This window comes from Caenorhabditis briggsae, assembly GCF_000004555.2.
Source record: "Caenorhabditis briggsae complete genome, chrV, whole genome shotgun sequence".
Taxonomy (NCBI): Eukaryota; Metazoa; Nematoda; class Chromadorea; order Rhabditida; family Rhabditidae; genus Caenorhabditis; species Caenorhabditis briggsae.
In genome coordinates, this window is record NC_013488.2 from 16818897 (window position 1) to 16846223 (window position 27327).

At 32.5% G+C, this 27327-nt stretch overlaps 11 protein-coding genes across 11 annotated transcripts in view; 8 read left to right on the forward strand and 3 right to left on the reverse strand.

Moving 5' to 3' along the window:
* The window catches only part of CBG27299, a gene marked incomplete at both ends in the record, with an annotated part of 1271 nt that extends 833 nt beyond the window's left edge, over window positions 1-438 (forward strand). The window contains one exon of the mRNA XM_045238392.1: window positions 297-438. Coding sequence (XP_045100563.1) covers window positions 297-438 — 142 coding nt within the window. The remainder of the gene's footprint in view (window positions 1-296) is intronic.
* A 349-nt stretch (window positions 439-787) lies between these two features.
* CBG27298 lies at window positions 788-2051 on the forward strand (the record flags this gene model as incomplete). Its single annotated transcript, XM_045238393.1, has 2 exons — window positions 788-861; window positions 1889-2051. The coding sequence occupies 2 exons, from the start codon at window positions 788-790 to the stop codon at window positions 2049-2051; spliced, it is 237 nt and encodes a 78-aa protein (XP_045100562.1).
* Window positions 2052-2432: 381 nt separating this feature from the next.
* CBG27297 lies at window positions 2433-3872 on the forward strand (the record flags this gene model as incomplete). The annotated part of the gene is made up of 4 exons (XM_045238394.1): window positions 2433-2502; window positions 3051-3117; window positions 3169-3243; window positions 3761-3872. The coding sequence occupies 4 exons, from the start codon at window positions 2433-2435 to the stop codon at window positions 3870-3872; spliced, it is 324 nt and encodes a 107-aa protein (XP_045100561.1).
* A 385-nt stretch (window positions 3873-4257) lies between these two features.
* On the forward strand, window positions 4258-6125 carry CBG27296 (the record flags this gene model as incomplete). The annotated part of the gene is made up of 4 exons (XM_045238395.1): window positions 4258-4342; window positions 5618-5702; window positions 5749-5832; window positions 6023-6125. 4 exons carry the CDS (start codon window positions 4258-4260, stop codon window positions 6123-6125), a joined length of 357 nt encoding a protein of 118 aa, XP_045100560.1.
* Window positions 6126-6556: 431 nt separating this feature from the next.
* Window positions 6557-7532, forward strand: CBG27295 (the record flags this gene model as incomplete). The annotated part of the gene is made up of 4 exons (XM_045238396.1): window positions 6557-6641; window positions 7059-7110; window positions 7154-7231; window positions 7367-7532. The coding sequence occupies 4 exons, from the start codon at window positions 6557-6559 to the stop codon at window positions 7530-7532; spliced, it is 381 nt and encodes a 126-aa protein (XP_045100559.1).
* A 989-nt stretch (window positions 7533-8521) lies between these two features.
* CBG27294 lies at window positions 8522-10358 on the forward strand (the record flags this gene model as incomplete). The annotated part of the gene is made up of 5 exons (XM_045238397.1): window positions 8522-8579; window positions 9612-9759; window positions 9806-9862; window positions 9909-10113; window positions 10155-10358. 5 exons carry the CDS (start codon window positions 8522-8524, stop codon window positions 10356-10358), a joined length of 672 nt encoding a protein of 223 aa, XP_045100558.1.
* Window positions 10359-11534: 1176 nt separating this feature from the next.
* CBG22893 lies at window positions 11535-14396 on the reverse strand (the record flags this gene model as incomplete). The annotated part of the gene is made up of 3 exons (XM_002638296.1): window positions 11535-11888; window positions 13229-13705; window positions 14298-14396. 3 exons carry the CDS (start codon window positions 14394-14396, stop codon window positions 11535-11537), a joined length of 930 nt encoding a protein of 309 aa, XP_002638342.1.
* Window positions 14397-15801: 1405 nt separating this feature from the next.
* Cbr-sre-36 lies at window positions 15802-16952 on the forward strand (the record flags this gene model as incomplete). Its single annotated transcript, XM_045238399.1, has 2 exons — window positions 15802-16087; window positions 16768-16952. 2 exons carry the CDS (start codon window positions 15802-15804, stop codon window positions 16950-16952), a joined length of 471 nt encoding a protein of 156 aa, XP_045097684.1.
* A 257-nt stretch (window positions 16953-17209) lies between these two features.
* Window positions 17210-20443, reverse strand: CBG22891 (the record flags this gene model as incomplete). Its single annotated transcript, XM_002638294.2, has 4 exons — window positions 17210-17233; window positions 19372-19414; window positions 19476-19656; window positions 20365-20443. The coding sequence occupies 4 exons, from the start codon at window positions 20441-20443 to the stop codon at window positions 17210-17212; spliced, it is 327 nt and encodes a 108-aa protein (XP_002638340.2).
* Window positions 20444-22126: 1683 nt separating this feature from the next.
* Window positions 22127-22663, forward strand: CBG22889 (the record flags this gene model as incomplete). Its single annotated transcript, XM_002638293.1, has 3 exons — window positions 22127-22246; window positions 22301-22385; window positions 22539-22663. The coding sequence occupies 3 exons, from the start codon at window positions 22127-22129 to the stop codon at window positions 22661-22663; spliced, it is 330 nt and encodes a 109-aa protein (XP_002638339.1).
* Window positions 22664-23386: 723 nt separating this feature from the next.
* CBG22888 lies at window positions 23387-26150 on the reverse strand (the record flags this gene model as incomplete). Its single annotated transcript, XM_045238400.1, has 7 exons — window positions 23387-23482; window positions 24752-24928; window positions 24978-25181; window positions 25239-25361; window positions 25765-25832; window positions 25882-26015; window positions 26062-26150. 7 exons carry the CDS (start codon window positions 26148-26150, stop codon window positions 23387-23389), a joined length of 891 nt encoding a protein of 296 aa, XP_045097683.1.
* Between the last annotated feature and the right edge of the window lie 1177 nt (window positions 26151-27327).

Here is a 27327-nt window from a genome sequence, read left to right on the forward strand (position 1 = left end):
GTTTTTCAACCAAATTTCCTAGGAACAATACCAATCTTATATAAAATTTCTAACCAATTTCGATCCAAATTTTCCGAATTTTCTGACAAAAATATGAAATTTCCAGCCAATTTTGCCCTAAATTTTCCGATTTTTTAGGATGAAAAATTGATTTTCGACAAGTTTCCAGCCAATTTTTCTGGAAAATCCATTTTTCGAACCTTTTGGCTTCTGATTTCCATCGCCTCGTGCGAGCAGGACGTCGAATTCTAGCTTGCAACTATGATTTTCTGGAATTAAAAAAAAACTAATTTCAGAAGCTGTGTCTACTTATGTGTTGATAAGCGGAGAAGGAATAGACAGCGAGGAGAAGGACCGCCGATGGTTGATGACGTTCCGATGAAACCTTTGAATCCAATCAGAGAGCAGCCAGAGGAAGAAATCCACGAATTAGAATAATTTTTCCATGTATTTTTGTGCCTTTTTACTAACTTTTGGGCTTAAAAAGTCGGAATTTTCCCAGTTTTTGAACAATTTTTCGCTGAGAAAACTTCTAAAAAATCTCGAAAATTTACGAATTTCGACTCAAAAAAGTTCGAATTGTCATTTTCCATGTATTTTTGTACCATTTTTACATATTCTTGTGCCTTTTTCGTTCCTGAACCTTTTCATTTATTTCTAAAACTCTTTCACTAACTTTACCTATTTCTTTGTATGTTTTCCTTGAATTTCCCGGTGCCACTTGCTCCGTTATATTATTGTTTTTCTAATTTTTACGCTAAAAACCAGCGTTTTCATACCCCTCAATATGCTTCAAGTCGTAAAAGTGCTCGTTCTGAGTTGTCTCGTGAATAGCGCCGGAAATGAGGAGAAAAGAGGTTTGTGAAGGTGATTTTACAGGAAAAAATGGTAAAATCTCTAAAAATCCAAAAATTCCACGCCAAAAATCACCAAAAAAGCTCGACTATCTGAATTTTCCTGTTTTTTGAACTTTTTCGTCGAGAATTTTCAAAAAACTAGAACCCGGAAATTAAGTAAAAAATTGAAATTTCGAGTTAAAAAAAAACTTTTTGATAATTTTCGATGTTTTCAGTTCGAAGATTTCGAAAATTTCGGTTTTTTTTTTGAAAAAATTCAGATTTCGGCTCAAAAATTCAAAAACTTTTGAAACGGGGAAATTTTTCCCAAAACTTAATATTTGGGAATTTTTATGAAATTTTCGGAAAATGTAGAATTTTTGAGAAGTTTTCTGAAAATTCCAGATTTTTGAAAAGTTTCGAAAATTTTGGAATTTTCGGGAAATCTCTGAAAAATCTTGGATTTTAAAAAAGTGGGATTTTTGGGAAATGTTCTAAATATTGGAATTTTCTGTGTAATGTTTCTGGAATAAAGTGAATTTTTGGAATATTTTTAGAAAAATTACTGAAATTTCTGGAACTACTTGAGAATTTGAATTTTTTAGGAAATTTTCTGAAAATTCGGTATTTTCGGAAAATTCTGAATTTTTTGGAAAATTTCAAAAATTTGTCAAAATCTGATTTTTTCCAGAACCAACCAGATTGCACTACAGCTATCCTAACGCGACTCTCGAAGGAACGCCCAATTTCGAACTAAACAACGCCGATATTGGATTTCTAGCCAGCGTGGCAATTATTGTATTACTAATGTGGCTCATTGTAATCAAGTAATGCTTTTTTAGGAATTTGGCGAAAAATGGGAAAAAATAACCAAAAATCTGTGGAAATGGTCCAAAATTCATAGCAAATAGTTCCTAAAATCTCTGTAAATCTGTCTAAAATCAGCCAAAAATCGCCGAAATTTGTGAAAAATAGTCCGAAATTCATCGAAGAAAAGCTCTGAAAATCTCTGATAGTCTGTCGAAATTTTTTTAATTTACTGATTTTTTCAGAATCATCATATCGATTTTCGATGTACTGCCAAAGGCTAAAATAACAGCTTTCCGTGAAGCACCGCCCGGAGATTTCGTATCAATATACGCAGAGATGAGCGACCCGAGAATCAGATGGTCCCTCATCATATTACTCATCCTGAAGAAGTTTTTGTATGATTAATCTGATAATTTGAATTTTCAAATTCTGTCATCTTTTGTACATATTTTCTGTTGAAAACTTCTCATTTTTTGTACATTTTTATCCATTTTTAATACTCGAAGCTCGGTAATTTTTCATCTATTTAATTTTCAAAAATTCGAATTTTCAAATTCTGTCATTTTTTGTACATATTTTTCACTGAAAATTACTCATTTTCCTGCCGCTTTGACTCTAATTTTTGTACATATTACCCATTTTTTGAAAAGTACTCGAAGTTCTGTATTTTTCATCAATTTTTCAATCTTTTTTTCGATTTTCTTTGTTCCGGTGCTATTGCTCCGTAATATTTTGAACTAATTCCCTCTTTTTTCAGACGGTTTAAACGATTTTCAGATTCTCAAAATGCTTCGAACGATTCCAATTCTCATACTAATTCTTCTGGTGCAGGGTGATGGAAATGTGGCATTTGAAGGTTTGTAGGAGTAGGAATCTGGGGGAAACGTGTCTGAAATTGTTTGAGAAATTCGAGAAAAAAATGGCTCGAAACTTGCGAAATCGACCTTAACAATTGTCTGAAAACGTGAAAAAAGCCTGAAATGGTTGAAAAAATTTCACATTTTGAGTTTTTTTTTGAAATTTTTACTTCAAAATTCGTATATTTAAAAACCAAAAAAACTCGTTTTCCCTGTCAAAAATACGATTTTTCACATGAAAATTCGTCAAAACATAAATTTGTAAAAAAAATGACTCAAAATTCGTCGATAATTGACCCAAAATACGTGAAAAATGAACATAAATCTGTGGAAAAATTGAACCAAAATTGGTCAAAAATAACCCTAAATTCGTGAAAATGGCCTGAATTTCGTAAAAATGGCTTCACATTCGTGAAAATAGCTCAAAATTCGTGAAAAATGACTCAAAATTCGTGAAAAATGATCTGAATTCTTAAAAAATGATCCAAAATTTGTGAAAAATGGCCAAAAATTCGTAAAAAACGTAAAAAATCTTCGAATTTTCCAGAAGACCTCTTCTCCAACTTCACCTTCGTCAACTCGACAAACTCCACCACCACCATCCCAAAACCTGAGTAATCTACAGTATACAGAGCGAAAAGAAATTCCAAAATTCCAATTTTCAGCTTCACGGACACAATAATTTTCGCACTGAAGCTCACTATTTTCCTTGTCATGCTGGTTTTCTGTGTCCTCGGCGGGTAAGTAATTTTTTGATAAATTTTGGTTTAAAAAAACTGAAGATTCTGAAAAACTAAAGTTTTTCTAGAGAAAAATCAATTTTTCCTCGATTTTTTGCGAAATTTTTAGCTATTTTTGCCTGAAATTTGATGGAGGAATGGTTGTCGTGAAGATTACTGTAGACAGAAAAAAACTACAAAACATAAGATTTTCTACAGTAGTCCCTGCGAATTTCAGACAGAAAAAAATTCGGAAAAATAGTGCATCAAAAATAGCTGGAAAACGGCACCAAAAGGACCTAATCTAGGCTAAAATAGATCTAGAATCGCCCAAATTTGTCTATAATCTGGATTTTAGACCGATTTTAGCCTATTTTTGGTAATTTTTATGCCATTTTCCCGCTATTTTCAAGTCATTTTGAATTATTTTCAGCCATTTCGAGAAGTTTGAAAATGTAAAAAATCGTGAAAAAATGTTCAAAAATAACTGAAAATCCTAAAAAGAGCTGAAAATTTTGCAAAAAATCGAAATTTCCAGAGTGCATCTCTACATTAACAAGGGAACTCCACTCCCCGATGGAGTAAAAATCGTTCCAACTCCCCGTCTACAGCATCGGAATCGCGCAAATCGAGAGGAGAACTTTCAATGAACGATATTTAATGGACTAATTAGGGGCCCAATTAGCTCACTCTAATTAACTTTTTTGAAAAATTTTTATTTGAACAAAAATTGCTCATTTTCGTATTCTTTCCATCATATTTTCATTCTGCAGAGACTGTAATTTTCCCAATTTCTCTCAAATTTTGAAGTTCAAAATTCCCAATATCCCATGTACCTATATTTTTCTTGTACTTTTTCTCCATTTTTGTACATAATTTTCTCTGTAAATCCCGTCTGAATTTTCGAGAATTGACCCAAGAAAAAATCTACTAATCACTAATTTATTTTATCCATTTTTTCTTGGTTTTCTTCCTTTGATTTTCTTGAATTTTAAAGATTTTTTAGGGAGAATCTCGCATTTTTAGACTCTCAAAATGCTCCGAATGATCCCAATTCTCACACTAATTCTTCTGGTGCAGGCCGATGGAAATCAGAAGCCAGAAGAAGCGATTTTGGAAGGTTTGCGAATTTGAAAACTCCTACAAACTGACGAAATTTTTGATGAAAAGTCTCAAAATCATCAAAAAAGCCCCAAATTTCGCTGGAAATTTCGAACAACTGAACTGGGCTCAGTCTAGGCTATTTTATCACGGTGCGCGCTCTCCCACAGAACAATTCCCAACTGCAAATTAATTTTTGATCTACAGAAAAAAGTTTGGCGCGATCACAATTGCAGGTCTAAAACCATAATTTCAGAATTTTTTATCTGATTTTGTGGAGTTCCAAGATGATTCAAATGATTCTTAAAAAATTAATTAGTCGTTATAGATTCATGTATGGTCGTTTTCCGCAAGAAAAAAATGTCAAAAATGGTCATTTTGAAAGTTTTTTACTGAAAAAATCTCCTCTTTCACAACTCAAAAATGCGATTTTGTGCAATTTCATAAGGTTTTTGAATTATAAAAAAATTTTATCAGACAAATTAAAAATTCATCCATAGAAAATGTAGAGAAAATAATTGCGGTTTTTTTGAGCTATAGAACTCCTAGAAATGTCAAAACTGAAAGAGGAGATAGATTTTTTCTGTAAAAAACTTTCAAAAATGACCATTTTTGACATTTTTTCTTCCGGAAAACGACCATACATAAATCTATAACCACTAATTATTTTTTAAAGAATCATTTGAATCATCTTGGAACTCCACAAAATCAGATAAAAAATTCTGAAATTATGGTTTTAGACCTGCAATTGTGATCGCGCCAAACTTTTTTTTCTGTAGATCAAAAATTAATTTGCAGTTCGGAAATGTTCTGTGGGAGAGCGTGCGGTGGCCTAACTTTTGCAAGTTGAATTTTTTAGGCCACCAGCTTTTTTGGCCTAGAAATGGTCTAACATAACTCGGGTGTGTTTTCTAGGTCATTTTGAAGTGGTGGTCTAATTTTTGCAAATTTGGCTTACTAGGCCACCACTTCAAAACGGCCTAAAAATGCCCTAACATGACTACTATTGTGTTTTCTAGGCCATTTTGAAGTGGTGGCCTAACTTGTGCAAATTTGGATTTCTAGGCCACCACTTCAAAATGGCCTAAAAATGACCTAACATGTACCTGGTGTATTTTCTAGGTCATTTTAAAGTGGTGGCCTAAAAAACTTAACTTGCAAAAGAAAGGCCACTCTTTTCCTCACATGAGATCGGGGTGTTTGAAACCGTTCGAACGAGATTTCGAAATCTTGAATGTTTCCAAAAGACCCCATTCTTGACACCGAGAGTTTCGAATTTTTTGGATTTTTCCAGAAGACCTCAACACCACTACGACCACTACCGTCGCCCCAATTTCCACAAGGAAGCCTTTCAACGTCATACTACATCCATTATACGAGTAAAACTAAATGTTTCATTAATTTTCAAATTTTCGAAAATTCCAGAAAACCAGAAGAATCAAAAGAGGACGATTGGGCGATGTTCATTTTATTAATTGTTGTTTCTGTTCTTTTCACTGCTTGCATGTGGTTAGTTTTTCTTTTTTTTTTAATTTTCTGAGGAATTTGATTGTCAATTTAAACGAATTTCGAGTCTTTTTTGATGATTTTCGAGTTATTTTTCACGTATGTTGGGGCATTTTTCACGAATTTAGGGTCGTTCTTCACGAATTTTGAGTCATTTTAACGTCAAAAAAGTCAAAAAATCTCTCATTTTCAGCTCTGTTGGGTTCTATATCGCCGGAAATCGACAAGTGGCACCGAATGATAATCGCCAACCAGTACGTCGACAAGAGAATATTCCACTGAATGATATGAATTGATAAGCAGCTCCGCTCCTTTTTTTGAACGTTCAAAAATTGATTTTCGTGTCTTTTTTCTCATGTATTTTTCACAGTTTTTTCCCTGAAAACACCTCGAATTTTGCCATTTTTCATGTATTTTTCACTGAAATTCCTCTAAATTTTGCTATTTTTCTCACAAAACTCCAATTTTTTCGCTCCAATTTTCTAATAATTTTCATGGATTTTTTCCCTAATTTCTCACTGAAAATCGCTCATTTTCCTGACTATTTTTCGATAATTTTAACCATTTTCTCACTGCCAAAATCTGTGATTCCCGTTTAAAAAATCAACTAATCCACTAGATTTCTCCTTTGTTTTATTTTTGGATTTTTTTCGGGTTTTTTGTCCGTTACATATTTTTTGGATTTTCAGGATTTTTCCAGAAAAAAAAGCTCGGAATTTCCAGAGAAATGATTCGTTGGGTGCTATTTTTAGCTCTGATTTTTGTTCTTCTTCTGGCACGATCAGAAGACAACGGGGAGGAAAAATCGGAAGGTTTGTTCACAAATTCCAAAAAAGTCATATTTTTGATGCCTAAAATCCAAATTTTCTGAACTTTTTTTCATTAAAAAAATTTGGAAAAAAAATTTTTAGCTCGAAATTCTTCAAATTTTCTACAAAATCGCCAAAAAATGATTGGAAATTGCCAAAAAAATCAGTTGAAAACGGCGAAAATTGATATAAAATCACAAAGAATTTAACTAAAATCACCGAAAATTCAACTAAAATCACTAAAAATTGATATAAAATCGCTAAAAATTGATGAAAATCACCAAAATCCATCAAAATTCGCTAGAAATTCAAAAAATCGGAAAATTTTCTTAGTTTCTGGCTCAAAATGGATCGAAAAATCGGCAGAATTGGCTCAATTTTCTCCAAAAAAAAATCCGAAAAATTCGTTATTTTTTACAGACGACGTCCAGATCTACGACAACGTCACCATCGGCTACACTAGACCACCAAGGTACTGTATCCCAAATTTTTCAGAAAGAAATATCAATGTTCAGATTAACCCATGCTCAGAAAATCGAGATCTTCTTCACTGCTGTCCTCGTCTACGTTCTCGCTGGTATTGCCATTATCGGGTGGGTTTTTTTGTCAGAAAAATGGTCCAAAAAAGTGGAAAAAATGACCTAAAAATGAGGAAAAAAACGTCCCAAAAAAGTGAAAAAAATGCCCTAAAAATGAGAAAAATTAGAAAAAAAATCGATTTTTTTCAGAGTTTGCAGTTTTGCATACCGTTTCCTGAGGCCAGAAACGGGAGAACGAGTGCATGAGCGATCCCGCCGACCACCGAATCATTTTGAAGGAGCAGAATATCAAAGAAATGAAGAGAACGTTCGATTGAACCGAGCAGCAGCTCCTGTGGTCCCTGGAGAATATTAGAAAATCTTAAATTTCTGGTTTTTTCCCCGATAATTTTTATGCAATTTTTACACTGAAAATCATTAATTTTGACTTTTTTTTTCAATCACTTCGATTTAAGCAATTTTAACTAAAAATCACTGATTTCTGGCTTTTTTTGTACCGATTTTGCCCATTCTTAGCCCCTAAAAATCACTATTAATCCCTCAATTTTCAAAATCTCGTCCCTCTTTTGTACATGTTTTTTTCTGTCCAATTTTGTAGAATTTCTGGATTTAAATTCACTAATTTTTTTCTCATTTTATGTACGAATTCTCCCTGTCTGTCTTCTCTCGAAATTCCGAATTTTCCCCCACAAAAACAAACCAATTTCTCCCCACACTCGAAAAAAAAATTCTAAAGTTCATTTTATTTTATTTTTTTTGATCGGGTGCTCTCTTCCCTGTATTTTTTTTGAAATTTTCGAGAAAATCGGTTATTGTCGTTTGGTTTTTTGATGAAAAACAGATTCTAAAGATGCTAGCGATCATTTTCCTACCAAGAAATCTAAATTTTGTCCAGAAAATCCCACTAAATTCAAAGAAATAAGTTTCGTTTACTACCGTAGTGTTTCTGGGGCAAGGCCTCGAAAATTGACCGGGAACCGCCCGCGAAACTTTCCAGGTCCCACTTTTTTTTAATTCTACAATATCTTCAAGGTTTTATTCTTGATTTTCAATTTTTTTTTAAACTAGATTTGAGAAAAAATCTTTAGAGCGCCAAACTTTTGATCTCGAAAATTGCGCCAAAAAATGAATTTCTAGAAAAAAAACATAATTTTTCCCAGAATTTGCATCATTTTCGATGAATTTGAGCTGTTTTTTGTCAAAAATACAAATTCCAAACAAAAAAAAAATTGTATTCAAAGTCATAAATTTTATTTCTCAATTTCTTCTCTTTTTTCTTCTTCTCTTTTATGGGTGAAAAAACTCAAAAATATCAAATTTTAGGCTCCGCCCTCAAAACAAAAAATGGCATCCTGGATTTTTCAATGGATAGGCGTCGCGGATTGTCACATAATTGATTCTAGTGAGTTAATTTTTTTGGAAACATTTTAAGTTTTTACCCAAAAATATCCCATTTTCAACGATTTTTTTCGTGGAAAATAGCGAAAATTCCCAACTTTTTGGGCGTTTTTGGCCAAAAATTTGCATTTTTCGGATTTTTCATAAATTACTCATAATTTTTCGCTGAAAATCGATCTGAAATTCACTTTTTTCCTGGATTTTCCCAACTATTATAGGTTTTTTTTTTTCTCAAAAAAAAACTTAGAAATCAATCAAAAATTCGGAAAAAATCACCGAAATTTGAGTTTTGCTATATGACCTGCATATCCAACTACGGTAGCTGAGTGAGAATGCAGACAAAACATCACATCTGACGACAATGCGTACAAAACACTACATTTGACGCGCAAGTTGCGCATTTCGGGCGGCTCATTTTTTGAAGTAGAATTAGGCAAAAATACGTGAAATTGTTTTTGAGTGAAATATTGAAAATTACGACTTTTTAGACGGTTTGTTTCACAAAAAATTCCTGAAAGTTGTCAAAAATAGCGGAAATTAAAAAAATTTAGGCCCCAAAAATTGCATTTTTCGGATTTTTTTTCATTAATTCTTCACCATTTTTCTAAATTTTCTGCAGATTTTTGACAAGTTTTTCGTTGAAAATCTGAAAAATCGACCTGAAATTACATCTGTTCCCGAAAAATTACTCCAAAATCGCGGAAATTCGAGTAAAAATCACCGAAATTTGAGTTTTGCTATATGACCTGCACATCTAACTACGGTAGCTGAGTGAGAATGCAGACAAAACATCACATCTGACGGAAATGCGTACAAAACACTAGATTTGACGCGCAAGTTGAGCATTTTCGGGCGATTCATTTTTGATTCAAAATTGGGCAAAAATACATGAATTAGCTAGTTTTCGAGTGATAAACTGATTAAAAATTGAAAATTACATTATTTCCGACGATTTATTCCATGAAATTCGCTGAAAATTGACCAAAAATTGATGAATTTTCAAAAAAAAAATAAAAATGTTTAAAACATTTTCCAGGTAACCAAACGAGTCCAAACCCCCGATACGAGTACGAAAAGTGGAAGCCAGGCGGATTTGGCGGCAGTTTTTCGGGGAAAAGTGCAAAAAATCGAATTGCAAATAGGATCAGAAATTTCGATGGGTCGGATAAAGCGGTGATGGAAAGGTAAGTGCGCTCTATTGAAAATAATTTAAACTTTTCAAATTTTCAGTTTCATTCGATCTGGAAAAACCTGGCCGTATGCGCTGGCTTTCTTCTGCTTTTTCGCGTAAGTTTTTTTCTAAAATTCAAATTTCCGCCAATTTTTCCTTCAGAGGAATCCTGTTTCTGGTCCTCCTGTGCTGCTGTAAACTACGCCGACGACGAGGTGGTGGAAATCAACGTCCTGGAGGAGAAGATTATGGAGGCGATGATGATAATGATAATGGTGATAGCCCTGGACCATCGAGTCGATTGAATAAATGGTGGCCAAACTCATTCAGAAAGCAATATCAATCAATGAGAAAATCTGGGTTCAAGGTGAGAAATAAAGGAAAAATCGAATTTTATGCCATTTTCAGAATCAATTGAACAACGTTAAGCAAAAAATGCATTCTGCGGTTGAGGAAGTCACTGAACCCAGTGAAGGACGACAAAGTGGTTCTGGAGGAGCAGTTTCCGCATTTAATCACATGACTTTCAATTCAATCGACGAGGGCCCATCGACGAGCAGCCAAGACACGCCGGCGATGAATACGCGAAGCAGACGACGAAAATCGGGATAATAATTTCAAAATATTGACTTCTTTTTTAATTTTTTGGCCCAAAACTCACTCTCTCTGTCAGTTTTCACTGGAATTTCTATGATTTTTAATTTTTAATAGATTTTTATTCAATTTTCCACTCGAAAAACTAACCATTTGATGTAATTTTCATGTATTTCTGTCTAATTTCGTATCAAATAAATGAGCCGCCCGAAAACGAACGAATTGCGCTGCGAATTGAGCGTTTTGTCCGCATTTTTCACTCAGCTACCGTAGTTAGATGTGCAGGTCATATAGTAAAAACATTTTCATTTTCAAATTTCAGCGTTTTTCCAAAATTTTTGTTCGAAAATTTTGGAAAAAATTGGGAAAGTGAAAGAAATTTTGAATTTCAGGTCGATTTTTCGAATTTTTCGAAAGGAAAGCTTTAAAAATCGAAGAATTTATGAAAAAAAAAATGTCCCGAAAATGCAAAATTTAGGCCTAAAATTCACAAAAAAAACAATATTTTTGAATAAAATTGTACAACTTGTGCGGCAAATATAGTGTTTTGTCTGCAATGTCGTCAAATATGGTGTCTTTTCCGTAATTTTTACTCAGCTACCGTAGTTAGATGTGCAGGTCATATAGCAAAAACTGATTTTTATTGAATTTCGAAGTTTTTTCCGAATTCGGAAAGATTTTTTGGGCAAAAAAGTCGAAAAATGTCAATTTCAGGTTGATTTCTCGTATTTTTAACGAAAAATTTTTAAAAAGTGGAAAATTTATTTGAAAAAAAACAAAAATTCAAGTTTTAGGGCATAATTCCGCCAAAAAGTTCCATAAAAAATCACAAAAATTAGGATTTTCAGCGTTATTTCAGGTCAATCTCTTGAACTTTTTCAACGAAAAATGTTTGAAAATTGAAGAAAAAAAATGCAAAATTTGGGTCTAAAATTCCGAAATTTTCTGCGTAAAAATCACAAAAAATAGAGATTTTCCATTCGATTCATTCTGTTAACGGAGAAGAAAAAAAAACTTGAAAGAAGGCCATCAAAATTTCAGTTAAAATACACGTAATTTTTGCATGGAAGCGTGTGTGTTGAGTGAAAGAAAATAGGTGAAGAAAAATTACAGAAAAAAGTTAGAAAGTTAAAAGTTAGAAATATAAAAAATGGGGATATTTGACAGGAAAAATAGAAAAATAAGATAATTAGGTCATTTCTTCTCCTCTTCGACGCCAGAAATATCACTTTTCGAGCTGTTTGAGCTGTTTGAGAGGTCTGAGAGCGACGTGTCATCGTCCTGGAACAGCAGCGAATCGTCAATGGGGTCCGGGTAGCGAGGAGCCATGGGGCCGATTGGACCCATTGATGGATCCATTGAGGGATCCATATCACGGGGATTCAGAGACAATGAAGGCGTGGGATTCAAATCGAAGTTGAATACAGGTGGGAACGATGGAGCTGCTGATGTCTGGGGTTGGAGCAGGAACGGAGGGGGTGGAGCTTGTGGGAAGAATGGCAATTGGTTGTTTGGGGCGCCGAAGAAGTTGTAGGGAGTTGAGAAGGGCTAAAAATTTGGGATTTTTATAGGGTATTTTGGTATTTTTAAGTTTTGTTTAGGCATTTTCAGGCAATTTTAAAGCTATTTCCGGGTTTTCTAGGTCATTTTAGACAATTTTAGGTCATCTCGATGCCGTTTTCGAGTCTTTCTAGGCATATTTCAGGCAATTCAAAGCGATTTTCGGGGGCTTCTAGGCCGATTTCGAGCTAATTTAGGCCATTTTCTAGACTTTTCAGGCCTATTTCAAGGCTTTCAGGCTTGTTTTAGTCAATTTTAGTGCATTTTCGCGGGAATTTCTAGACCTATTCAAGGCACTTTTCGGGACATTTTAAGGTAATTTTAGACCAAATTCATGCCATTTTTGGGTGGTCAAAACTTGCCTGAAATAGTGCCATAAAGACCCGAAAATGGCCTACAATTAGTCGTTTTCGCGTTTTTCTAGGCCTATCTTAGACAATTTTAGGGTGTTTTAGGCCTATTTCAGGCAATTCTAGGTCATTTCCAGGTTATTATGACTATTTTAGGCAATTTATGGTTATACTAGACATGTTTTAGGCATTTCAAAGTCATTTTAAAATTTTTGAGGTAATTTTCGGGGCTCTCTAGGCCTATTTCAGGTATTTTAGGCCATTTTTAGGATCTTTTATGCCGATTTTAGACTATTTTCGTGTCTATTTCGAGCAATTTAGGTCATTTTCGGGTCTTTCTAGGTCTATTATAGGCAATTTTAGGCCATTTTCTGGACTTTTCAGGCCAATTGTAGGCATTTTTGTGTCTTTTAAAGCCCTTTATGCCTGTTTTAAGCAATTTTTAGGTCTTTTTAGGCCTATTTTAAGTCATTTTCAGGTTTTATAGGCTTATTTCAGGGGGTTTCTAGGGACTTTCTAAGCCTATTCGAGGCCAATTTAAGCCATTTTTAGGTAGTTCTTGGCCGATACCAGACAATTTCGGGTCATTTTAGCTCATTTTCGGGGATTTTGTTCTAGGCAATTTTTGGTCATTTCTGTCTATTTTTGGGTCATTTTAGATCACATTTAGGCCATTTTCTAGACTTTGCAGGCTTATTTCAGGCAGTTGTTGATCAAATTTCGGCTATTTCAGGCCTTTTTCGGGAGTTTCGGGATCGTCTTAGCCCAATTTCAGGCAATTTCTCCGAAATTTTTAGGGTGTTTTAGGCTTATTTCTGGCAATTCTAGGCCATCTTCAGGTCTTTCTAGGTCTGTTTTGGGTCATTTTTCGCGATTTTCGAGTGTTTCTAGGCCATTTTTGAGACTTTTCAGGCCTATTGTAAGCATTTTTGGGTTTTAAATGCCCTTTTGAGGCCTTTTTACATCAAATTTGCTCACCTGGAACGCCTGCTGATTCTTCTTCATCTCTGCCAACTGCTTCTCCAACTCCTCACACCTCTTCTTGTATTTCTCTGCGTCTCTCTTCCACTGATCTCTCTCCTTTCGCAATTTTCGAACATCCGTCTCGTCGAAACCCATTTTTTCAACTCCAGAATACATGAGATTCTCCTGTTCCAGCTCCCGCTCGCCACGTCTTCTCTTACGTCGCTCCTCGTGTTGTTCCGCCTGTCTTCCCCATTTCATCAGTTGAAATTGCGTGTATTCGTAGATCGAATCCTCGGTATTCTCGAATAAATCCACGTGCGAGTCTTGTACTCTGCGTCTCTTCAGTGTTGGACGTCTCGCTGATTGCTGATCATCGTTATCACTGATTGTGTCGTCGGGGCGGGGCGTTGTCGTCGAGGAGGGTACGGTAGCAGCGAATTGATACGGTTTTGAGGAGGTGCGTGTGGAGGTGGTGGGACCGAAGTGAAGCTGAAAATATGGGGATTTTTAGGGTTTTTTGGGCGGGAACTTTGAAAAAAATTGGGTTGAAATTTGGGATTTTTTTAGGAATTTCGAAAACTGAAAAAACCGAAATTTGGGAATTTTTAGAGATTTTTTTGAGCGGGAAATTTGAAAAAATTGGCTCGAAATTTGGGAATTTTTGTGATTTTTTTGTGATTTTTTCCCAAAAACAATTAGACAATTTTGGTGAATTTTAGACAATTTTGACCTATTTTCAGCAAGAAAAAACTCGAAAAATCGAAAATTTTCTAAAAATTAAATTTTTCGAAAAATTTCAAAAACCAAATTAGACGATTTTGGTGAATTTTGAGTCATTTTTTATTGTTTTGAGCTAAAATTGCTTGAAAAATCGAAATTTTCTGAAAATATTTTTTTTCGAAAATTAAAAAAAAATTTTAGACGATTTTGGTTAATTTTGAGTCATTTTTGAGTTAATTTTGAGCAATTTTTCACCGATTTTAAGCTATTTTTGGCATATTTTTAGCTAGAAAAACTTCAAAAATCCATTCTTTCGAAAAATCGAAATTTTTGATTTTTCAAAATTCAAAAAACAACAAACCTCCGAATAATCGCCATCATCATCACAGAAATCTTCCCATTTTTCGCCTTTTCTCGATTTTTTAGCGCTGTTAAACAGCTTCCGCACAATTCCGGCCATTCTGAAAATTGAAAAATGAAAAAAAGAGATTTTTAGCAAAAAAATGACACTATAAATGGATTTTTTGAGGCAAAAAACCCAATAGAACCGTTCGGACCGCCCGGAAAATCAATAATAACCGTCCCTTTTGGCGGCGGATTTGGGTGGTGAAGGGGGGCGGATCAAAGAGAGCCGCCACGTGGACAGACGGGCGGTCCGCGGACCGTTTTTATCGGATTACGGTCGTAAAGCGGTCTCTTTTTGATGTTTTAAATTAGTTTATTGGCGAAAAATAAATGGAAAATAACAAAAATGGCGAAAAATGAATAAAAATCAATTCTTACCGATATTCTATGATTATGACGATTCTGGCAAGAAGATTGACATTTAAATCTGCAAAAATTTATGTTTAACGTGTAAAAATAGTTTATTAATGTGAAAAAATCAAGAAAATCCATCGAAAATGACCTCAAATCGAAAGAATTGACGAGCAAAATTCAAAACTCGCTGCAAAAATGTTGTCCGTGTGGAGTACACGTGCGGAGGTTCCTCTTCCACGGCTTCGCGGACCTGCGGCGGGAGATTTGAATTTGAAGGGAGAGGAAGGGGAGAAGGGGGAAAAAAGGAAAATCGACTAATTAGGGCTAATTAGGTCACTTTTCAAGGCTTTTTTGATGAAAAAAAAAAGGAAAAAATCGAAAAAGGTTTCTAAAATAAACTTTTTAAAAAATTGACCTGGAAAATCTGAAAAATCGTTGTTTTTTGATTCTTGGGAAAAAAAATTAGAAAATTCAATTTGTGAGCCAAATGTCAGAGCAATCTGATTGCTTTTTTTAGTATAACATTTTTTTTCAATTTTGGAGAGAATGAAAAAACTTTTTTGACATTTCAAAATTTTAATTTTTTTTTCAAATTTTCGAAAAATATATAGATTTTAAATCCATAAAAATTTTGTTCCTTCCAGATCAATCTGAAAATTTTCACCTGTCCAAAAATACAATCTTTTTTCCTCAATTCCTCCTTTTTTCTAGAATTTTCTATCAGTCATTTTTGGTTTTTTTGATTTAGTATGGCTGCTTTTTTTCTAGAATTTCGTTTATAAATTGGTTTTGAAAACAAATTCGAATTTCCAGAAATTTCAAGAAAATCAAACTTTCCATCTCTTCAAAAACCGTAAATAGTCTAATAGAACGCTACCTGAACCGTCAAATTTGAGCCCATGTATCTCATTTTCTGTGTAAGATATCAAAAAGTGGTTAACTGATAAAATGTTGTTGATATCGTGATAAACAATCTGTCAGTTGAAAACTTTTTGATATCTTTCAAAAGAAGTGAGATATATAGGCTCAAAGTGGACAGTCCGGGTGGCGTTCTATTAGAGTGTTTACGGTATTCCAAATTTTCAAATTTCCAGAATTCCCAAAAAATGAATATATTACTGTGGAATAGCATTGATATCTGGATACCTAGCTATGTATTCAATGATAATTCCTACATTTCCTGGTCCAATTTTCCATATTTTTTATTAATTTTTCTCACGATTTTCACATGTTTTTCTATGTGTTTTTTCATGATTTTTATCTTTTTTGAATGTCGAAAATTTCATAAAAATGCGACTTATTTGTTGGCAAGTATGTATGTTTCATGGTTTGAATGTTTTTTGGCAACTTTAATCATTTTACCATATAAATATGGAATCATCCATTTGGCAGGTAAATTTGTCTGAGAATATCTGAAAATTGTATAGTTTGTAGTTTGTAGTTTATGTCAACTACCGTAAACACTCCAATAGAACGCCACCCAAGCCATCAACTTTGAACTTATATATCTCGATTCCTGTTAAAGATATCAAAAAGTTGTTAACTGACAGATTGTTTATCATGATATCAGCAACATTTCATCAGTTGACCACTTTTTGATATCTCTCACAGAAAATGAGTTACATGTGCTCAAATTTGACGATTCGGGTGACGTTCTATTAGAGTGTTTACTGTATCTGAAAGCTTGAAACTGTAAATGATAAGTTTTAAAGGGGGGGGGGTACACCGAAAATGTTTAGATTATTTTCCTGCAAATGTCTGAAAACTGTATAGTTAGTAGTTGGTAGTTTATGCCCACTGACTACAAACTATAAAACTTCCTATTACAGACACATGAGCTGAAAATTATAGCCAAGAAATAAAAAAAGCTGAAAATTCACTGAGATTTTTGATTTTTTGAGATTCTGGAAAATTTTCAAAATTTTTGAAATTGTCCGAAATGACTGAACAATTCAAAAACTGGAAATTTAGAAAAATATTTTTTTCAAAATTTTAAGATTCAAATTCTAAAATTTTGATTCTGAAAATTGTTCAAACCTGCCAAAAACAGCCGAAAAATTCCCATATTTCAGAGCCCGACCATATTTTCGAAGGATTCGAGGATCTGGATAATTATCTCCAATTAGATGAGCTCAATTTAAAATCCATTCCAGTTCTAATAGCCTCATTTATGGAATGGCATTATTTGGGAATTGTGAATTCCGCATTTTCCTGTTTTTTACTCGAAAGAACATTGGCTACTGTACTCTTTAAGTAGGCTAATTAGACAGCTTATTAAACCCTAATTAATTAAATAAAACATTTTCAGTGATTATGAATCCAAAAATCGTCCAAAACTAACCATTTTCATAGTTGTGGTCCATCAAATTTATGCTTTAATTCTAGCATTTATCCTATTTTTTCATTTAATTAAATTAAAAGAATTACTTGCCTTAAATGCGGTTGGCCTAGTTTTAGTAGTTCCGGTATGGCCTAGAAAATTTGAAAATTGAAAAAGTTAGGCCACGAACATTTTCAGTACTTGCTCATCCTTAAATCCTACAATATCCGACAACGTAACAATATGAGATTGGCTAAAAATATCGCAAAAAATTCGCTAGCCGCCAAGTTTCAAACCGAGGAGAATGTCAGGTCGATTACGGTAGGTTCTTGGAGGGAAATTCTAAAATTCTAAAATTCTAAAATTCTAAAATTCTAAAATTCTAAAATTCTAAAATTCTAAAATTTTAAAATTCTAAAATCCAAAAATTCTAAAATTCTAAAATTCTAAAATGCAAACATTCAAAAATTCGAAAATTCAAAAATTCAAAAATCCAAAAATTCTAAAATTCAGAAATTCAAAAATTCAAAAATTCAAAAATTCAAAAATTCAAAAATTCAAAAATTCAAAAATTCTAAAATTCAAAAATTCGAAAATTCAAAAATTCAAAAATTCAAAAATTCAAAAATTCAAAAATTCAAAAATTCAAAAATTCAAAAATTCAAAAATTCAAAAATTCAAAAATTCAAAAATTCAAAAATTCAAAAATTCAATAATCCAAAAATTCTAAAATTCTAAAATTCTAAAATTCTAAAATTCAAAAATCCGAAAATTCAAAAATTCAGAAATTCAAAAATTCAAAAATTCAAAAATTCAAAAATTCAAAAATTCAAAAATTCTAAAATTCTAAAATGCAAACATTCAAAAATTCGAAAATTCAAAAATTCAAAAATTCAAAAATTCAAAAATTCAAAAATCCGAAAATTCTAAAATTCAGAAATTCAAAAATTCAAAAATTCAAAAATTCAAAAATTCAAAATTCAAAAATTCAAAAATTCAAAAATTCAAAAATTCAAAAATTCAAAAATTCAAAAATAAAAAAAAAAGCGTTGCTTCCAAGGAAATTTCGAAATGGAACCATATGGAAAAATGGGATAATTGCAAGAATTAAAGCATAAATTTGATGGACCACAACTATACAAATGGTTAATTTTGGACGATTTTTGGATTCATAATCACTGAAAATGTTTTAATTATTTAATTAGGGGGTAATCAAACTGTTAATGTGGTGTAGCTTACTTAAATAGTACTGTAGCCACCGTTCTTTCAATAAGAAACACACAAAATCCAGAATTCACAACTGCTAAAGAAATTCAAAAATTCAAAAATTCAAAAATTCAAAAATTCAAAAATTCAAAATTCAAAAATTCAAAAATTCAAAAATTCAAAAATTCAAAAATTCAAAAATTCAAAAATTCAAAAATTCAAAAATTCAAAAATCCGAAAATTCTAAAATTCAGAAATTCAAAAATTCAAAAATTCAAAAATTCAAAAATTCAAAAATTCAAAAATTCAAAAATCCAAAAATTCTAAAATTCAGAAATTCAAAAATTCAAAAATTCAAAAATTCAAAAATTCAAAAATTCAAAAATTCAAAAATTCAAAAATTCAAAAATTCAAAAATTCAAAAATTCAATAATCCAAAAATTCTAAAATTCTAAAATTCTAAAATTCAAAAATTCAAAAATCCGAAAATTCAAAAATTCAGAAATTCAAAAATTCAAAAATTCAAAAATTCAAAAATTCAAAAATTCAAAAATTCAAAAATTCAATAATCCAAAAATTCTAAAATTCTAAAATTCTAAAATTCAAAAATTCAAAAATCCGAAAATTCAAAAATTCAGAAATTCAAAAATTCAAAAATTCAAAAATTCAAAAATTCAAAAATTCAAAAATTCAAAAATTCAAAAATTCTAAAATTCAGAAATTCAAAAATTCAAAAATTCAAAAATTCAAAAATTTGAAAATTCAAAAATTCAAAAATTCAAAAATTCAAAAATTCAAAAATTCAAAAATCCAAAAATTCTAAAATTCTAAAATTCTAAAATTCAAAAATTCAAAAATTCAAAAATTCAAAAATTCTAAAATTCAGAAATTCAAAAATTCAAAAATTCAAAAATTCAAAAATTCGAAAATTCAAAAATTCAAAAATTCAAAAATTCAAAAATTCAAAAATTCAAAAATCCAAAAATTCTAAAATTCTAAAATTCTAAAATTCAAACATTCAAAAATTCAAAAATACCGGAATGATAATAAACATGGAAAATGCGTTGCTTCCAAGGAAATTTCGAAATGGAACCATATGGAAAAATGGGATAATTGCAAGAATTAAAGCATAAATTTGATGGACCACAACTATACAAATGGTTAATTTTGGACGATTTTTGGATTCATAATCACTGAAAATGTTTTAATTATTTAATTAGGGGGTAATCAAACTGTTAATGTGGTGTAGCTTACTTAAATAGTACTGTAGCCACCGTTCTTTCAATAAGAAACACACAAAATCCAGAATTCACAACTGCTAAATAATGCCAAAACAAAAAACCGGCTATTAGAACTGGAATGGATTTTAAATTGAGCTCATCTAATTGGAGATAATTATCCAGATCCTCGAATCCTTCGAAAATATGGTCGGGCTCTGAAATATGGGAATTTTTCGGCTGTTTTTGGCAGGTTTGAACAATTTTCAGAATCAAAATTTTAGAATTTGAATCTTAAAATTTTGAAAAAAATATTTTTCTAAATTTCCAGTTGTTCAATTATTCACTCATTTCAGACCAAAAGAATTCAAAAATTTCCAGGCTGAAAACATTTTCTTTGTTAGTCAAATCCCATAAAATCAAAAATCTCAGAAATTTTCAGCTGTCCTTTCTTGGCTATGATTTTCAGCACATGTGTCTATGAGCAATTAACCAAGGAATTAGAGTTTGATGTCAGTTGACATAAACTATAAATTATAGAAAATTTCAGATATTTTCAGACAAATTTTCCGAGAAAATCCAATAATATAAGCTTCCCCTCCTTTATACCTTACCATATCATTTACAGTTTCAAACTTTCAGATACAGTGAACACTCTAATAGAACGTCACCCGAATCGTCAAATTTGAGCCCATGTATCTCATTTTCTGTGAGAGATATCAAAAAGTGGTCAACTGATGAAATGTTGCTGATATCATGATAAACAATCTGTCAGTTAACAACTTTTTGATATCTTTAACAGGAATCGAGATATATAAGTTCAAAGTTGATGGCTTGGGTGGCGTTCTATTGGAGTGTTTACGGTAGTTGACATAAACTACAAACTACAAACTATACAATTTTCAGATATTCTCAGACAAATTTACCTGCCAAATGGATGATTCCATATTTATATGGTAAAATGATTAAAGTTGCCAAAAAACATTCAAACCATGAAACATACATACTTGCCAACAAATAAGTCGCATTTTTATGAAATTTTCGACATTCAAAAAAGATAAAAATCATGAAAAAACACATTGAAAAACATGTGAAAATCGTGAGAAAAATTAATAAAAAATATGGAAAATTGGACCAGGAAATGTAGGAATTATCATTGAATACATAGCTAGGTATCCAGATATCAATGCTACTCCACAGTAATATATTCATTTTTTGGGGATTCCGGAAACTTTTCGAAATTCTAAAATTTGAACATTTTTAGAAAACTGATTTTCAAAGAAAAATCGAAAATCCAGAAAACAACAAAAGTAATCTAGAAAGAGAATTTGAGAAAATTAAAAAAAAATGAGGGAGAAATGGGGAACTAAAAGAAAAAGAGTGACAGGTGATTTTCAGAAAAAAGAAGAAATGAAATGTTTGAGATCTATGTCATTTTGTGACATCAAAAAATTCGCATAAATTTTTTTTAAATCTGGAAACTGTCGAAAGCATCTAGTATTTCAAATTTGTCACGTTGAGAGCTTCAAAATGACCCCAAACATCGCCAAATTAAAGATAAATTTTCTGGAAAATTTCCAAAACTTCCCAAAATTCGAGAATTTCGAGTACAATTTTCTGGCAATTTTTGGTCCGAAACTTCTAGAAACAATTTTAATTCTTTAAAACTTTACCTGGACAAACAGACACACAGACCGATTCATTAAACAAACAAAAATGTACACCAAGAGATTATTTGTTTAGACTCTCTCTCTCTCTCTCTCCAAAATGAAAAGTCACATCTGTGGTAAAAGTCACAAAATTGTCATAAACGAGGCATGAAAAGACAATGGAACTGATTCATTCTACAGAAATATACATTCAAAAAGTGGCAACTTTTTGGTTCTTTTAATTTTTTTTTCAAAAAATGAATTCTAAAATTGTGGAACTGGAATCTCAAATTCTGAAAAATCAGGATCCTGTGAAACCTAAATGTTTCATTGGGACTATAGAGGTAAGGTATTGGATAGAAGAATTCCAATGGTGGGGTTTGAAAAAAATTCAAAAATTCGAAAATTCAAAAATTCAAAAATTCGAAAATTCAAAAATTCAAAAATTCGCAAGTTCAAAAATTCCAAAATTCTAAAATTTTTTCAGCTCCTCATCCTGTTCGTCTTCATCACAGGAGTCATCCTCTTTTGTAGCCGGTGACATCTTCAATTGTTTTAAAATTTGGACAATTCCTTTGGATCTCTCTTTTTTTCTAAATAAAGTTTTCGAAAATTCTGAAAAAGAAGAATTTAAAAAAGACGCGATCATGTAAAGAATTTATTCATCATCATTGATAGGCCCCCATCCGGGTAGGTAGCAGGGGTGGTCAACGGTAATCCTGGCGCTGGATGGACCTGAACCCGAGACATCACAGGTGATTCGTGATTGACCAATTACAGAAGAAGGGCTATAATCGACCAATTACTTATCTACCGCGAACGAGAGGTATTACAATTGACCGAGCAAAATGCGTATCTTACTAACTGGCCCTATAAAAGGTCCACAATTGAACAATCGCGAAGAAATTCTTGTTTTTTATTTTCCGAACTTCTTTTTCCTTTTTTGGATACTTTACTTCTTTTTTCGCCGTTTTCTTCGCAGTTTTTGTTCGGAATCTATTAATTAACATATAATATTATACTAGAATACTGTATAACCATGAATGTGTCGTTTTGTTTGCAGAAAAATAGAGAAAATAACCGGAAGACAAAAGTCAAAAGCAAGAAGCCGAAGTTTCGAAAAACTCTGGAAGAAGCATTGCTTCTGTACTTTCAAAAGGTAAGAAGCGTCCAGAAAATCCGAATTTTTAATCTAATTTTTACAGGGTATCAGAAAATCTTCATTTTCCTGTATGTCGACTGGGCACTCCGGAAAAATGCAATTCAGAATGAGGATGGAAAAAGTTCTGGGACAGTGGGTAAATTTGAAAACGAATATCAGAGAAAAAAGTTGATTTCAGACGGAAGTGTTAAGTTCGCGGATTTCGAAAAAAAATTTCCAGTCGATAACTTGTGTCAGAGGTATAGTACAAAAAGAATTGAGAGCTTAAAATCTAGATAATTCATTTCAGTTACTTCGAAACAACAATCAACATCATCTTCTGCTCATCGTCATCGACTGAGGCAAAAATGGACAAAACGAGAAGCTCCGATGCCGTTTCAGCCAGTACGACAACAGCGGAAGAGAATAATATAAATTTTAATTAATTGTTTTTTCGTTTTTCATTGTTTTTCTGTGTAATAAACAATTTTTAGCAGCTGCTAGCTTCCAGATTCGAAACGATATATGCCAATTATTGCTCTCGCGGCAAGCCAATTGGAGAGATTTGGTCGCGATAGGGCGAATATTGGTCGTTTGCGGTGGCGCGTTCGCGATTGGTCTGTAAATGGCCTGCGGTAGGCATGTTCCGATGTACCCATGGCGACTTTCCGCGAACAATATATCACCTATTATAGACGCTGCGCGAATCACCTGTGATGTGGCACGCCGGCCGATAGCGTACACAACAAGACCACAAGTGCAACACTAGAGAGAGGCTAAGAATTGTGTTTATGAAGGAACACTTGGGAAAGGGAAAATCATTAAAAAAACAACGCGCTCAGCATATGGTTATGTTATCATCAGGATTGATATGCCCCGAAAGATGGTAATGAATTCACCGCGCTATGTATGGGGACTCGAACCCGTGGCCAGCGGCGCGACGACCAACAGCGTACACCACAAGGCCACGCGTGCAACAAGAGAAAAGGAGGGGGGAGTGCGTATAAGAACGAGCGGGTGGAGGGGAGGCGAGGGGGAGAGGCAAGGAGGAGAAGGGGGAAAATTTTGGCATGGTAAAGGAATGGAAAAAATCCAATGTTTTAAACAGTTTGATAATTTGGTTTTTATTCATGATAATATTTGTCTAAAAATAAGAAATCATAAAAGAAACAAGTCCGGATGCGAAACGTCTACACAGAACACCTCAAATATCCTGGCTAGATCCATTTTCTCCCGATGTTTGTAGACTTCTTTCTGGAAATTTCCTTGAATTTTTAATGAGATTTATTGGAATCAACAACCTGTATCTGATTATTAATCCTCATCATCTGAGCCATCCGACTTCCATAATTGGATTTTTTCATTTCATTAACATAATAGTCATGTAGATCATCAGCCAAAATCTCTTGGAATTTTTCGGATATTCTGAGAATTTCTCCTTGAAATCGTTTTCCGACATAATGGAAACACAATTGGGAGAGCATGAATGACAATTCGACTTCTGATGGATTGAGATTAATCATTGATCGGAGAAGAGGGTCCAGACGGATTTCGGTGGGGATGTTCAGGAAGCTGGAAGAGATTTAAAGGTGGTGTACGATGAAAATTTTTATTGCATCAAAATGTGCAGAAAAGCATGTAGATTGACATAAAAATAAAGAAAAATTCAAAAAATTCGTTCATCGAGAAAAACGCATCAAAAATAGGCCGAAAGCCCTTAGGGACGAGCTTTTTCGCTTGTTTTTTCTAGGACACCCGGTGAGTAAAAGCGCGCGAATTCAAACTTTCGAAATTTTTTCTTTCGTTTTCATTGTTTTTTCTCCCAGATACATCGGAAAACCTGAAAAAAACAGTGAAAACGGAAGCAAAATTTTTTGAAAGTTTGAATTCGCGCGCTTTTACTTACCGGCGCGCTTTTACTTACCGTGGCCTAGAAAAAACAAGCGAAAAAGCTCCCTACGGGCTTTCAGCCTATTTTTCGATGCGTTTTTCTCGATGAAGGAATTTTTTTTTGATTTTTTTTCTTTATTTTTATGTCAATCTACATGCTTTTCTGCACATTTTGATGCAATTTTGTTTATATAAGGATCTCGAGGAGTTTTTATAATTTTTGGAATTTTTCCAAACTTGATACTTTTTCGAAAATTTAGAATTTTCTAGTAAATAAATCAAAGTTGTCAAAAAATTCGAACCATGAAACATACATACTCGCCAACAAATAAGTCGCAATTTTATGAAATTTTTGACTTTTGAAAATGATAAAAATCATGAAAAAACACATTGAAAAACATGTGAAAATTGTGAGAAAAATAACAAAAAACATGGGAAAATGGACCAGGAAATGTAGGAATTATCATTGAATACATAGCTAGGTATCCAGATATCAATGCTATTATACTTTTGCTATTATACTTTTTAATATACTTTTTTTAAGTTTTCAGATTCAATAAATATATTTTCTTTCAAACTTAACATCTGAAATTAACTATGCGCCTTTGAAACTCACAACTTCAACTCCTCTACATTATACTTTGACAGCCATGTAATATCCATTTCAGGACTTCCAAATTCCATGAGGACTGTGTCATTTTTCATCCGCTTCAAAACGTTTTCATCAAAATTTTGTCTGATTTGTCGAGAAGTCTTGGATAGATTTTCCAGTCGAGACCATACGGACCAAGTGCCTTCCAGAATTTTTATCTGAAATTTTCCAAAAAATTGAAAAAAAATGTTCTCAAAATATTCTCACCTGCAAACTCTTTGGAAGTTTCTGGAACTCATCAAAGTGGGTTAACCATTTTGACACACTCAAAATTTGGCTCTCCAATTGTTCCACGGCCTCTTTTTGACCAAATTTAGTATTTTCAGAAGTTTCTGGAACATTCTGAAGACTTACTAAGCCAAGAGACATCTTTTTCAGACGATTTTCAGCATATAGAGGAGTCGAGGGTCCCTGAAAAATTTTTTTTTCGAAAAAAAAGGTTTTTTGCAGTTCTTGGGCTTACTGTACCTGTTGAAAAACTAGGTGAGCTTGATCAATTAGGAATCTGAGATCTATGAAACTTCTGGGAAAATCCTGAGAATTGGAACTAAAAATGATCAAATTTGAGTTTCCGGTGAAGGTGTCCAGAGTCTGAAATTTAATTTCGGAGATCAGAAATTTAGAAATTTAGAAATTTTGAATTTTTAAATTTTTGAATTTTTGAATTTTTGAATTTTTGAATTTTTGAATTTTTGAATTTTAGAATTTTTGAATTTTTGAATATTCGAATTTGAAAATTTCTGAATTTTTGAATTTTAGAATTTTAGAATTTTTAAATTTTTGAATTTTTGGATTTTTGAATTTTAGAATTTTAGAATTTTAGAATTTTAGAATTTTTGGATTTTTGAATTTTTGAATGTTTGAATTTTTGAATTTTTGAATTTTTGAATTTTTGAATTTTCGAATTTTTGAATTTTCGAATTTTTGAATGTTTAAATTTTTGAATTTTTGAATTTTTGAATTTTTGAATTTTTGAATTTTTTTCAAACCCCACCATTGGAATTCTTCTATCCAATTGAACCATTTCTCTCACTTTATACGCATCTCGATCAAATTGGAAAGCTGAAAATTTATAAAAAATTCAAATTTGCCGCTCAAAAATTTGACCTACTTTCCATGCTCATTCCAACTTTGAAACATTTTTGGAGTCGACAAAATTTACAAGTGAAGCATCCTTTTTTGAATAATTTGCACCGATTTTTGAATTTGCAGGGACGGATTGCTTGGGGTTTTGGAGCGACTCGTCTGAAAAATATTTGGATGGCCTAGAAATTTCTAGGCCATCACTAACCTGAAAAATGCCGCACAAGCTCTACAGGTAATGGCTCCAAAGTGTTTTCCATTTGCTGGTTCTTCGCATACAAGGCAGATATTGATCATTTTGTGAAAATACAGCGGTTTGAGTGAAAAGAACAAACGTCATATGAGAATGGAGAATGGGAGACGCAGACGGTTAGAGTAGAAAAGAGAGAACCGCAGACTGGTGAACCTTTCTGTCCTATAACACAACCAAAGTTCAACACACGGCATGGCTGAAGGTGACGCAACTCTCCAAAATGTACAGTACCGTATATACCGTATTTCCTTTCACTGAAGCTCACCCAAATCGTCAACTTTGAGCTCAATTATCTCGATTCCTGTGAAAGATATCAAAAACCTGTCAACTGATGAAATATTGGTGATATTATGTTAAACTATTTGTTAGTTGAAAATTTTGTTACTTTTCAAAGGTACCGAGATAATTGAACTCAACGTTGACGGTTTTGGTGAAATTCTATTAGAGAAAATACAGACTTTTGACTGTTTTAGTGGAAAGTTTTACTGAAAAGCTGTTTTCTTAAAATTTCGCATTTATAAATCTCTTAATATTCAAAATTTCTGTATTTTTAAGAATTAAGAATTAGAAAAAAAAAGAAAGAAACTTCAATTTTTCTGGATTTCAAAAATGAAGTGTCTGAGATTTCCGAAATCTTCCTATTTCTGGGCATTTTGGAAATCGAACGCTTTTTTTTAATTTTTGATTTTTTTTTTTGAATTTCTGAATTTTGGTGATTTTTGAATTCTCAAATTTCAAAATTCCAGTTTTTTGTGAGTTTCGAAAAAGAAATCATTGCAAATTTCTGAAATTTCTGGAATTGCTGTTAGTTTTATTTTCCGAATAGTTTTCGAAATTTTGATAATTCTGAAATTAAAGATATAAATTTTAAATTATCGAATTTCGGAAAGTTTCTAAATATTCAACATTCCCAAAATTTGCAAAAACTTCTATCAAATTTAAGCCTCACCCTCTTTTTTAGACGTACTGAAACCTCGAAAATAACCGAACCTTGCTTCTTTAAAAAATTTCAAAAATAGATTTTTCACTTGCAAACTTTTATTAAAACATTTTAGACATCAAAAAAATTAAATTGAAAAGAATAAAAAAATTGCAAAAGAAATTACCGTAAAACCTCTAATAGAACGACACCCGGATCGTCCACTTTGAGCCCTATATATCTCATTTTCTGTGAAAGATATCAAAAAGTGGTTAACCAGTAAAATGTTGCTGATATCCTGA